We start from the raw sequence: 13,167 nt of genomic DNA on the forward strand, positions 1-13,167 counted from the left end.
ATCCAGCTCATCCTTCAGCAGAGTCCGGGAATGTCCCCTTCCGGTTCTTTGCCCAGCATAAAAGGCGCGGGATACAGAACCCCCGCCTACCCCCTCTGCATCTTTCCCCCCTGCGCCAATGGGGAGACGGAAGGGGTGCTTCTCCTCCAGCCTCTGCCTGGTGTGAGGGCTCTCTTCCCCTGTCAAAGCCCTGACTCCTATTTCCTGCTCCCATCTCCCCCTCCTCACTAGAGGACTCACTGCTTCCCTCACTGGAGGAAGATGAATTACTCAGCATCTGGGACGGGGGCTTGCGATACCGATAAAGCCCTGGCAACTCCTTGCCTTCCGGTGAGGGCAGTCCTCTGACAGAAATGGATCCAGAAAATCAGTTTCTTCCGCAAGCGGCTGGATCTGGTCTGCAACCACTCGCTCCAGGACCTTGCTCAGGAAAGGGAGATTAGTAACTGGCTGGTAGTTAGTTGGGTTTTCTGATTCCAGGGAAGGTTTCTTAAGGAGTGGTTTTACCACTGCCTCCTTCAAACAGGCAGGGACCACCCCCTGTCGTAAAGAGGCATTGATCACCTCCCTGGCCCAGTACAATTCTTCAGCTGACACAGCGAAGCTTGGGCAATTGCGGATTCCCATCAGTGTGGAGGCTTCTTGGAGGCAGGTTCAATATTCACCGCTCAAAACTATTTTCGTTTGTTCTTCACTATGAGGAAATATACCGGTACCCTGTCCCTAGATGAACCCTGCCCACTTGAAGGCAAGTTTCACCTTGTGTGACAGGTTTGAAAGCTTTACGTGCCCAGAGGACATTTTTGTAATGAAACCTTGCAACTGAAAGTTTGGGGCATGCCAGCCGAGCAGAGAGAAGGCATGAGAGCATGAGGCAAGCCCTGCTGGATCTGGCCAATAGCCCCAAAAGTCCAGCATCCTGATCTCACAGTGGCTGGCCAGATGCCCATGGGTAGCCTGCAAGCTGGACATAAGCAAAACAGCACTCTCACCTGCCTGCAGTTTGCAACTGGTATTCAGAGGTGCAATGTCAATTTGCATGTGAACTTGGTTCAGACATGGCCCTGGTTCAAAACGGCATGCCAGATTCGCATTTTCCCCTGGTATGGAGGTGCACAAATGGTGCAGATAATTGGCACATTTGCACACTTTAGGAGAAGATACAGAAATCCTGTTTTGGAATCAGCAAAGAGCAAGGAACTGGAAGTATATAGTGCTTATTGGTTTTTAATTCCCCCCATCCACATACCACAATGTCCCAAACAGAGATGGAACAGTCAACCTATTTCATGTCCATTTCTCATTGGTAAATCGGTCCCATCCTGTTTCTATATCCGTGTGTGTGTGTGTTGCACAAAAAGTGCATTATTTTTTAACATATCCCCCCCCCAAATGCACATTTTATATGCAATTTTGTATGCCTTTTTAAAGGAGACGGCCACATCACAGAATTCAGAGAACTGAACCGTGTTCCGATTTGCATATCAGTCCAGGAAACATGTAGCAGGTTGCTTTGCTTAAAAAAAATGGACTGAAATCCATTGAGTATCCTTAGTCCAAAGTGGTTTGGCGTTAGAGTAATGCCTCGGGAAAGTAAGCTTGTTCAAACTCCTCTCTCTCTCGTAGTTTCATCTAATGCAATGACCCAGCAGCCACAGGATGAATTTGACAGCAGCGTGGAGAAGGCAGTAGATTGGATGAAGACCATTCAGGAGAGACTGCGGATCAATGACAACACTAAGGGACCTAGGTCTGCCCTGGAGGCCAGACTAAGAGACACAGAGGTACACACACACACACACACACACACACACACACAACTGCTTTCCTTCAGACATTTTTTTCAGTTGTGATATTGTTACTGCTGTGTTTACCATCTGAACCTGCGCTGACATTGGGATCTCCCTCTGAGGACCTGCTCCGGATGTGCTCCCCAGTGCTGTTTTTCTAGAAAAAGAGGTGCCAGAACTCCTCATGAGTGCCTCCCTTGTTCTCTAGGTCAGTGTTTTTCAACCTTTTTTGGGCAAAGGCACACTTGTTTCATGAAAAAAATCACGAGTCACACCACCATCAGAAAATGTTAAAAAATGTTAAAAAATTTAACTCTGTGCCTATATTGACTATATATAAAGTAATTTTTCAATTTTTCCCATGGCACACCAGGCAACATCTCGCGGCACACTAGTGTGCCGCGGAACAGTGGTTGAAAAACACTGCTCTAGGTGCCAGTTCTGGTGAGTTCCAGCTGGAAAAAAAGCCCTGGCTGTAGGTATCTGAAAGCAAAGGCTATGGCACATCCTACTGATTTAATCACAATCCAATCCTCTGTGCCCTGTCTTTTTCTCCTATTAAATGATTAAATTAGCTCATGGTTAATTCATATCTGCAGTCATCGTTACATACAGAAATTAGTCTTGCTAATGTCTCAATCTCCTTGGCTGTTGGCTTTTTAAACAACTTGGCTCCAAAATTGCTGTTTCTGAGCTGGGCAGTTTATAGTCATACTTGATTTATATGATTTATGTTCCATTAATCTATTAATGAAATCTTCAGCCAAGGAAAGCAGAGATTTTTTTTTAAAAAAGCATGAAAAACAAGAATGTCATCATTGCAACAGATTTTCTCAAGAACACTTATTCACCTTCCCATTACTGCGAGCACTAATGAGTTCTGAAACCTGGCTTCAGGTTTATTTATAGATCTTCCTTTTGTTACCTAGTGCAGTTTATATTCTGGGATTGGCTCCTGGGAATTTTAATTAGTTCTCTAGAAACACACCCTGGTTTACGGGCAGATGCAACCTAAGGTTTAATTTAGACACTGTGGCCATGTGGCTATCAGATAAGTGCTGCAATGATCACATGCTCCCTATGCTCTGATTCTCTCATTTTACCTCTCCTGAGCTACAATTCCCAGAGTTCCCAGGGAAGTGGGATTCATTGTTAAGTCGCTCTGGGAATTGTAGGTCTGTTAACAGAACAGGGATCTAACAACTTTCAGCACCCTACTACACTTCCCAGAATTCTTTGGTGGTAACCAAAGTGACTTTAAAAGCATAGTGCAGATGGGGCCTTAGGTTGCATGCACACCATACATTTACATTTACACTACATCACAGAATCACAGAATCACAGAATCATAGAGTTGGAAGAGACCACAAGGGCCATCCAGTCCAACCCCCTGCCAAGCAGGAAACACCATCAAAGCATTCCTGACAGATGGCTGTCAAGCCTCCGCTTAAAGACCTCCAAAGAAGGAGACTCCACCACACTCCTTGGTAGCAAATTCCACTGTCGAACAGCTCTCATTGTCAGGAAGTTCTTCCTAATGTTTAGGTGGAATCTTCTTTCTTGTAGTTTGAATCCATTGCCCCGTGTCCGCTTCTCTGGAGCAGCAGAAAACAACCTTTCACCCTCCTCTATATGACATCCTTTTATATATTTGAACATGGCTATCATATCACCCCTTAACCTTCTCTTCTCCAGGCTACATATTGTACTAGTGCATCTTTAAACTATACCTTGGTACTGTATCTTTAAACTTATACTGCATGATTCAGCATATATAGATGTAGTACTGCTCTTTGAATCACTAAATAGACCACACCTTACTTTTCCTTTAAATACTACAAACAATATGAGTAAGTTAGGCATACAGAGAATTGTTACACCTTGGCCATGAAAATCTAGGTAAGCTATCTTTGTTAGTTATATACTGTGTAAATTATGGATTTAGTTTGGTATAAACTGCATAACTAATGGTTTCATGAAAGGATATAATGTATATAAGTACTTATAAGTATTATATTTTTTTTATAAGAATTTATTGGTATTTCAAGAAAAATAACAAACAAATACAAACAATACAAACATACAAATTACAAGAAAATATACATACATGCTATAAAAAATGAGACAAAAAGAATAATAAAAAAAACCTCATACAAAACATAAACAATACATAAAACACCTATTTAGCTTTCTTGATCTTATTTTGTATCTTAATTGGGGGGACTTCCTCTCGCCCTCTCTTCTGCGTTCATTTCAAATATACTTTAGTAACTTAGTAACTACCTTAAATCTTCTTTACAACTTATCTTAAACCTTATCTAACAACTTATATATAATACCTTATTCCTTATAAGTATTATAAGAGTTATTTCTAACGTAGGATTTCTTAACATTCCAGCTGAGGAAGAATTAGCAAAACAGGGCCATGTCCTGGAATTTATTCCGACTGGAATTTGCTTCTATATTAATAAAACTTTTTGAAGACTTTAAAATTGATCTCCCGCCTGGCCAGAGTTCTTGGATTCTTTAATTTTTGATTTCTTGGTATTACCAAGAACTCCAATTTCTACAGTAGTTCACCATAGACTTAAATCACATCACTTCCCCTAAAAGAATCCTGAGAATTGTAGTTTATCCCTCACAGTGCTACAATTCCTGGCGCCCTTAACATAGCACGGTTCCCATGATGCTTTTGGGGTGGAAGTCATGCGTGTTAAATGTGCTTTAAATGTACAGTGCGTACCCAGCCTTAACCTCACAAGTTCTGCTACCCTACAGTCATTAATTGGGGGGGGGGTGTCCCCCCACATCATTTGGCTTCCTTGTGCCCTTGTATTTGTGGATTAGCCTGTGGAAGCCTGATTCGTACATAGCAATAATTGGATCGAGTCAATTAACAGCCAGCTCCCTGGAAGCCTGCCACAGGGTTGTGTTGCAGCTTCGGGCCTGCTTGGATATTGATTTATTTTTTAATACTATGTTCAGTTGGTGGGTTGATTGCATTTATATATACCAACTTCCTGCCAAGGCACACACATGGCGGTTTACAATTTTCAAAACAAATGGTACGAAATAGCCTCAGGCGTCCTGCAGGGGCTGATGGCACTAGCACCATGACTTATGCAGCGCCTCTTCTACCTTCCCTGAGGGCACACAGGCCTGAGGGGCAAGTATCTCAGCAGTTCTTTAGGGCTGCTGAGAGACCCTTCCCAAAGCTGATAGTTTTGCGACCCCCTAGCCTGGATCTCCTGACTTCTGCTTTCTTTAAGGGCCCTCTCGTCCTAAGTCTCCCCACGAAAGGTGGAATGGGGTTTGCAATCCTCCTAAGTCCCCTTTAAAAAAAACAAACCTATTTGTGGTTTAATTTTAATGTATGATTCTTCCTAACAGAAAATCTGTGCGTTGGAACCTGAGGGCCGGCTGAAGATGGACTTGGTTCTCATGAAGGCCGACGCTCTCCTTCAGTGCACCGACGAGGAAAAGAAACACGAGATATTATCCAAACTAAAGGATATTAAAGCCATGTGGGAAGAGACAGGCTTATACATTACGCATTGTCACAGGTAAGATTCCTGCCGTAGGAATGTGCCATTTGCCAAGTCAGACTGTTGGTCTATATAGCTCATTGTTGTCTGCATTGCCTGGCAGTGGTCCCCTAAGGTTTCATTCATGGGGAGATTCTCAGACCTACCTGAAAATGCCAGGGACTGAACACGTAACCTTCTGTGTGGAAAGCCCTCCCACTGAACTGGAAATGATGGGTTTGATCCACCACCTCTGTCATTTTTTCCAGCGCACGCCAGACTCTGCTTATTCTCCAACATTGACTGTGGGGAATGAGGAAGACCCTACCTCGAACACTGTGTTGCCCCACATATCCAGCAAATCTATTTATTACGACACAACAATATTTAGTTCTCCATTATTGCACCTTCATAGCAAACATACAGACCACTTTATCTGTGGTAAGAATCATAGAGCTGGAAGGGATCCCTAGGGTCATCTAGTCCAACCCCCTGCAACGCAGGAATCTCAGCTAAGGCAGATGGCCATCCAACCTCAGCTTACAAACCTCCAAGGAAGGAGAGTCCACAAACTCCCGAGGGAGACTGTTCCACTGTCGAACAGCTCTTCCTGTCAGAAAGTTCTTCCTGAAGCTTAATTGGAATCTCTTTTCTTGAAACTTGAAGCCATTGGTTCGAGTCCTACCCTCCAGAGCAGGAGAAAACAAGCTTGTTCCATCTTCCATGATGCTCTAGCAGAGGTGGACCAGGCTAGTGGGACCTACCTGGTGTTTTAATAGAACCCTGAGAGCCACGAAACAAGAGCCTGGTGCTGAAGACCTCACAAGCTGGAGGTTCCCCACTGGGGATGAAGGACTAATAATAATAATAATAATTTATTATTTATACCCCGCGCATCTGGCTGGGTTTCCCCAGCCACTCTGGGCGGCTCCCAACAGAATATTAAAAACACGATTTAAACATCAAACGTTAAAAACTTCCCTAAACAGATGTCTTCTAAAAGCGAGATAGTTGTTTATTTCCTTGACATCTGATGGGAGGGCGTTCCACAGGGCGGGCGCCACTACCAAGAAGGTCCTCTAGCCTCACTTCTCGCAGTGAGGGAACCAGTAAGGCCTCAGTGTCCGGGCTGAACGATGGGGGTGGAGACCAACCATAGTGACAACAGCAGTATGGGAAGGGAACACGGTCAACTGCTCCGGATGAGGTCCTTTGCCCCCATTACCCAACTTTATGTATCCTTTTGTAGCCGTATCGAGTGGGTATGGCTGCACTGGAGCGAATACCTGAAAGCCCAAGACGAATTTTACGTATGGATTCACAACATGAAGGTGACTTTGGAGCCTGACATAGAGCTGCAGCTTGGCCTCAAGGAGAAAGAGTGGCAGCTCAGCCATGCCCAGGTCCTGCTGAACGATGTTGTAAACCAGTCGGCCCTGTTGGAACGGCTGCTGGAAGAAGCCTCCTCCCTCTACAACAGGATTGGGGACCCAAGTGTTGATGAGGACATCCAGAAGAAGATGAAAGAGGAATACGCAGACGTCAAGGACGAAGCACAGGTAAGGAGGGAACTAAGGGTGGCAAAAGGCAGGATATTAAAGCACAAGTGATAGTAACAATAATTTATTACTTATAACCTGCCCATCTGACTGGGTTTGCCGCAGCCACTCTGGGCGGCTCCCTACATAAAAACGTAATAAAAACACAGCAAAACATCACACATTAAAAACTTTCTGAAATAATAATAATCTCCAGTTCAGTAGGCACAACAGGAAGTCTAATGTTGGTCCACTGCCAAGGGGTTACATGCTCAACGAAAAAACAAAATAAAAAATAAAATAAATTCCTTCCAGTAGCACCTTAGAGACCAACTAAGTTTGTTCTTGGTATGAGCTTTTGTGTGCTCAATGAAGTTATAGTGACACTTCTGGTTCCCAATTGAACTCCCAAACCCCCTCTCTCTCTTAAACTGAGCATTTCAGTTCTTACACAGAATTGGTTTAGCCAGAGTTTCACTTGCTCACCACTGGGAGCAAACTAACGTTCCCATTTTGTGCCAAAAAAGTATTCTCACTCTTCCTGGCTGCATTCTCCTTATTTTTTAAAACAATAAAAAAACAAAAAGAACTATAACTACTGAACACAACTTTACGAGTTTCCTGCCAGTTTCTTTTCCATTCAGTTGAGCCAGAAACCGCCTAAAAGGTTTATTGGCAATCCGCTCTTGAAATAATGTAAATAACCACTCAGGGGACATCCTGTCTTAGCTGAAAAGTGATATTTCACTACTTTACTGCAGTGTAGGTTAGTGGGAAGCATCACTGGTGTTTTCTCTGTGTAACTTGAACCTGGTCTCGTAGCAGTTAGTTGGTACATTCCTGTCTGAGGCCAACAGAATGATCAATGAGGGCGGTAACTGGAAATGGGCGGAAAGCCTGGATGATTTGCAGGAGATCAGTAGGGATTTCTGACTACCAATTGCTTAACAATAGCAGCAAGAAAATGACTCCTCCTGCATCCTAAATTATTCTGCCGAAATGAAGGAACCAGGAGTGGATTTTTGTGCCAAAGGGTTGTGAGCTCTGTTCAGTTCTGGTGCTCAGATCAAACCCCGGGTCCATGATTTTTTAATTCTAAGTGCATGCCTTCTACATCTAGCTCTGGTTGGCTGGCCCGGGACTCTGCAATTGCATCCATGCATGAGTGAGCCTCATCCCAGGAGTGGAACAAATGGGAGATTGATACCCCAACTGCACTATACATTTAAAGCAGTATCATGCCACTTTAAACAGGCATGCCTTCTCCCAAATAATCCTGGGAACTGTAGGGTGTTGAGGGTTGTTAGGAGACTCCCATTCCTCTCACAGAGCTACAGTTCCCAGAGTGGTTTAACCAGTGCTTTTTTCTGGGGGGAAGCAGGGGTACGCATACCCCTAAACATTTTGTGGATCTAAGTTTGGCCTCGTTGAGGGGCAGTCTTTCAATATGAGTAGGAAAATGAGAGTACCCCTAAACGTTTTTTAAGGGGGAAAAAAGGATTGGGTTTAACTATCAATCCCTTTTTCCAATGAGTTACAGGAATTGTAGTTCTGTGCAGGAAACAGGGCTGTCCTAACGACTCTTAGCACCCATAACAAACTACACTTCCCAGGATTCTTTGGGGGGGGGGAACCATGGCTGTTTAAAGTGGTATGGTTCTGCTTGAAATGTGGAGTGCAGTTGTGCGTGAAAACTGGACACAGTTTTATTGGCTACAGCAATATACAGGGTTGTCTAGGCATGGGCAGGAATAATGACTGGCTTCCCATTGATCCACCCCAGCTGATTTGCCGTGGTCCCCTCCTGGATGTTGCCAGCGTAATGTTCTCACTGTGGCACAGGCCAACTCTGTGAGTTTCACTGGCCAGCTTGTCTGAGCAGTACAAAGCCACCCCCGCCGTACATTCAAGCTACAGCTGTCTAATGCACTGCCCACAAGACCCCACGCACTGCCTGGTGCCTTTTCCTGCTCCACAGTTATGACAAGAAACAGATTTACCGTATTTTCCGGCATATAAGACGACTAGGCGTATAAGACGACCCCCAACTTTTCCAGTTAAAATATAGAGTTTGAGATATACTCGACCACAGATTCTCCACCCAGCGTATAAGACGACCCCTGACTTTTGAGAAGATTTTCCTGAATTAAAAAGTAGTCTTATATGCCAGAATATACAGTATTTATTTTTTTGTCGAATGTCGCAACAGAGCTCCTGCTGAGGGGGAAAGTGAAAAACTCACAACTGCTGAGGGGGAAAGTGACAAACTCACAACTGCATGCCAGTTTGGAGTGAGCAAAATTCCTTTCCAGGCCTGTCAGCCAGTGACCAACCAAGTCCCAGCAAGGGATCTGATTCGGGGGGATAGGAGTTGTAAAGCAGGTCTCATGGCAGGAACCCCCTTATATTGGGGAAGTCCCATCTTCCCAAGAAGCCTCATGGTAGTGCAGATCCCACAAGACCCAGCCTGGTTCAGAAGATGGCTCCCACTTCCCTAGGCTCAGCACAGAGGGTGGCCCCACCTTGAGAGGGTTGGCGGACCATAGGTAGAAAACAGAGTCAATCATAGAAGCCTAAAATCTGTGTTTATATATACTGGGTTAGAATCAGGCCCATGAAATGCTTATTTCATGCAGGATAGTGCAAATAAACCCTTGCCCCACTGCAATCCAACTGGTAGTTTTGTGTTTTGTCTTGGTTCAGGTGAGGGAAGCAGCAGCAACAACAACCACCTGGAATTTCATTTGGCATCACTTTGCATTGATTACTTTTACCATTTTAGCCTTGGTTATTTCGGATCTCTTTCTGTACACAATGTTCCAGACAAAAGATTGTGCCCCTGAAACGCTAAACACAAATAACGCAGTCATAACATTTTGACTCTCAACTTGTGTGCCTGACAAGGACCTTTGGGTTGGTTCCACAAGAAATACCATAGTCTGGATCCTCTTGATAGATGTACATAAGTAGCTAAGCTTTCCAAAGCCTTGAGAAATTGCAATAGTTGTAAATTATAGCAGAGCTGAGCCAAAAAGGCCAACTGACTAAAAAAGATAGTGTCTCATTCTGAAACATGCAACCTTCATTTGCTTTTCTTCTTCATCATCTAAGTAACCTGTTCTCATGGTTACAGAAATGCCCCTGGAAATCTAATCACGAAAAATGAGATAAGGAGCAAGTCAGGACTCAGAAACAACCTTGATCTGTTGTTTTTCAACATCCATGTATCACAACATTTCAAAAGACTGCCTATTTATTTATTTGATTTCTCACCCAACCTTTACTGTACCATAAGGCTACAACAATAAAATAGAATCCACATCTTTTAGAGGACATCTGAAGGCAGCCCTGTTTAGAGAAGTGTTTAAACGTTTGATGTTTTACTGTGTTTTTGTATTTTGTTGGAAGCCGCCCAGAGTGGCTGGGGCAATGCTGTCAGATAGGCGGGGTACAAATAATAAAATTGCTGTTGTTGTTTGAAATAATTTTTAATAAAGATTTTATTGGATTGCAAAAGAATGTGCATTGTATAATGTTGGAGGGGAAGAGAGGTGAGTTGTGGGAAGAGGGTGGGTGGAAAACGTACAATATGTTGTTGCTGCTTCTGTTATAAAATATGAAACAATTATAAAACAAAGCAGTTACAACCATAAAACAGGAAAAGTGGAAAACAACATGTAAAACCAGTTCTGTATATAAAACGATTTAGAAAAAAACAATCCTATTATGTAAAGCAATACAAATGTTTGAAAACAATTCCACATGTATACTGTATAATTAAAAAACCAGTTAAAAATAGTTGCAATATAGATGAAGACTGGGGTAAAAGTTCTCTTCTTAAAAGGCCTGTTGGAGGAGGACCCTTTCACATGTGATAATGCTGGAATAAAACAACAACAACAACAACAACAACAACAACAACAACAACAACAACAATTTATTATTCTGGGCAGCTCCCAACAGAATATTAAAAACACGATAAAGCATCAAGCTCAGGAAAAAAAACAAGCACAGTCTAGGAGCTCATGCACGCTTCCACTTGTGTCATGCCTAGGAAGCCTGGCTCTGAGCTCTTTTCTCCTTGCTCCACTCCTTTCCAAAGGAAAACCCGCTCTTTAGCGACAGATAGGAACAAATGGCAATCTGGGGAAATCCCAAATGGCCATTTGCATGACAGAGCTGTTTCCCTAAGTGGGAAAGGAGCATGGCAAGAGGAAGTGTTGCTAAGCCCTAGGTCTCATTGACGAGCGAACTAAGGGCAAGCGGAACTCTCCCACTGAAATAAAGGTGCAAGGTCCAAGCCTGTTTACGGGTTTACTCGGAAGAAATTCTTGTCGGGCGCAAGGTTGCGGCTGCAGCCAGTTGGATGGTTAACTCTGAAACTTCACAAGTTCCTGTGCGCAACCCCAGCCAAATACAGCGCTTGGGTAGAGAAAGGCTTGCAGAATGATTTCTTTGTATTTTCATGAGCAAAAAATGGGTAGAAAATTGGAAGGCCCACACAGGCCCCCTGGTGGCTGTGGCCTTCATCCGCATGATAAATTGTGCAAAAGCTAAGTAAGCAGCATTGAAGTGCATTCTTTTTCCATGGACGAAGCGTTTTGAAATTGTGGGTATAAAATGTGGAAGTCCAGCATGGATATTTTGCAGATAGGTTTTGGCATGCTAAGCTTTTCCTTTGTTATCTTGCTTTTTCTTTTCTAGAGAATGAAAGACTGTGACCTCACAAGGCCCTTGAAAACCTTGCATTCATTTAATTAAGTGCTTGGTAATTACAGTATCCTCAGGCCTGGGACACACTGTTTTGTTCTTGAGCTGAAGACAGCAAACTGTTTCAAAATTCCCAAAAGCAGCCACGTGATTGGTGTGTGTGTGTGTGTGTGCGCACGCGAAGGGGCAAAGGGAAAAGAACAGGCTCTTTGTGTTCTGGGTTTCACAAAAATGCAAAGTATGAGGACAAAGATAACTTTCGCTTTCCCCATTTCTGATGTTTCTCTTTTTACAGAGGAGAGTGCAGCTGCTCGAAAAGATAACAAAGGAACACCAGCGATATAAGAGCAACGTGGACCAGTTTCAGCTGTGGCTGACCCAGGTGACAGAGAGATTAAACTCCTGCCTTAGTCAAGAAGCAAAATCGCCAGCAGAGAACAGAATTAAGACATTGCAGGTACTTGAACGGTGTCAGGGCTTTCTGTCGCGAGCGGAAAGCTTTCCTCCTATTTCTTCGTCCATCCATGAGCAGGTGTGTTAAATGCATGCTCTGAAAGAGCTCATGTGTTCCACCCAAATAGAAGCCAGCATTTCAAAGATCCCGTCTTTCTGCAGCTTTGAAGCTCACAAGGCAGCCTAGGGGAAGTTGCCTGGCCTACTTCACATGGTTGTTGTGAGGATTATTATTTAAAGAAGAAGAAGAAGAAGAAGAAGAAGAAGAAGAAGAAGAAGAAGAAGAAGAAGAAGAAGAGATATTGTGCCAGTGTTGGAGCCCTCAACACTTGAATGCGCCAGAAATTGACTAGGCAGGACAGGCATTTCCATGTAGCATCCTTGAGCAACTGTTGTTGTTGTTGTTGTTGTTGTTACAATTACTACTACTACCTCACCCATCTGGCTGGGTTTCCCCAGCCGCTCTGGGCTGCTTGCTGCACATATGAAAATATAATAAAATGTCAAACATTAAAAACATCCCAATACAAGCCTGCCTTCAGGTGCCTTCTAAAAGTTCTGTAGTTCTTTATCTTCTTTACAGGCCCTCTGCCTGGTTCCCTGTAACCTCACGTCTCACAGTGAGGGAACCGCCAGAAGGCCCTCGGAGGTGGACCACAGTACCTCAGCAGTTCAGCACAGCCTAACTCCTGAGCACCTCTCCTATTGGCCCAGTACTCCGAGCAGCACCAGGTGCCTGAGTTTAGCTGACATTTTAATTTCCTGCAATGTCCTGGAGCCGCGCTACACTGGGGGCAATCTGGGAAATAAAAATGGTGGCCTGACTTGGTCACATGTTACTGCTCAGAGCACAACTCCTTGCCTCTTAGTAAGCCCACCCAGGCCCATCAGACAGAAACACACCAGGCCCTGCCTCTGGCCACTTAAATCCCACGTTGGCTCCACCCGCTAACCTGTCCCTTGCTCTGACCACTGACTGGGTGTTCTTCCACATGACCTGCTCATTGGGCATTCGTCCTGATTTGCTTGCAGGGAGATAAGACGAAGCTGACTTTGTAACGGGTACCCATTCTGGTTTGTTTGCGGGCAGGTTAGATGGTGTTGCGTCAAAGTACCGGTAAGCATTTTCCCACACTTTCCTCAGAGCAAAAC

The 13,167-nt window shown here is 44.0% G+C and overlaps 1 protein-coding gene across 2 annotated transcripts in view; it reads left to right on the plus strand.

The window, feature by feature from the left end:
- SYNE3 (spectrin repeat containing nuclear envelope family member 3) overlaps positions 1 to 13,167 on the plus strand; it is an 81,235-nt gene that overhangs the window by 30,381 nt on the left and 37,687 nt on the right. For both annotated transcript variants that reach the window (XM_033140336.1, XM_033140343.1), the window contains 4 exons: positions 1,627 to 1,784; positions 5,181 to 5,353; positions 6,564 to 6,873; positions 11,858 to 12,019. In XM_033140336.1, the coding sequence (XP_032996227.1) occupies positions 1,641 to 1,784; positions 5,181 to 5,353; positions 6,564 to 6,873; positions 11,858 to 12,019 (789 nt within the window). In that variant the 5' untranslated portion in view covers positions 1,627 to 1,640. The remainder of the gene's footprint in view (positions 1 to 1,626; positions 1,785 to 5,180; positions 5,354 to 6,563; positions 6,874 to 11,857; positions 12,020 to 13,167) is intronic.

This window comes from Lacerta agilis, chromosome 1 (assembly GCF_009819535.1).
Source record: "Lacerta agilis isolate rLacAgi1 chromosome 1, rLacAgi1.pri, whole genome shotgun sequence".
NCBI classification, from domain to species: domain Eukaryota; kingdom Metazoa; phylum Chordata; class Lepidosauria; order Squamata; family Lacertidae; genus Lacerta; species Lacerta agilis.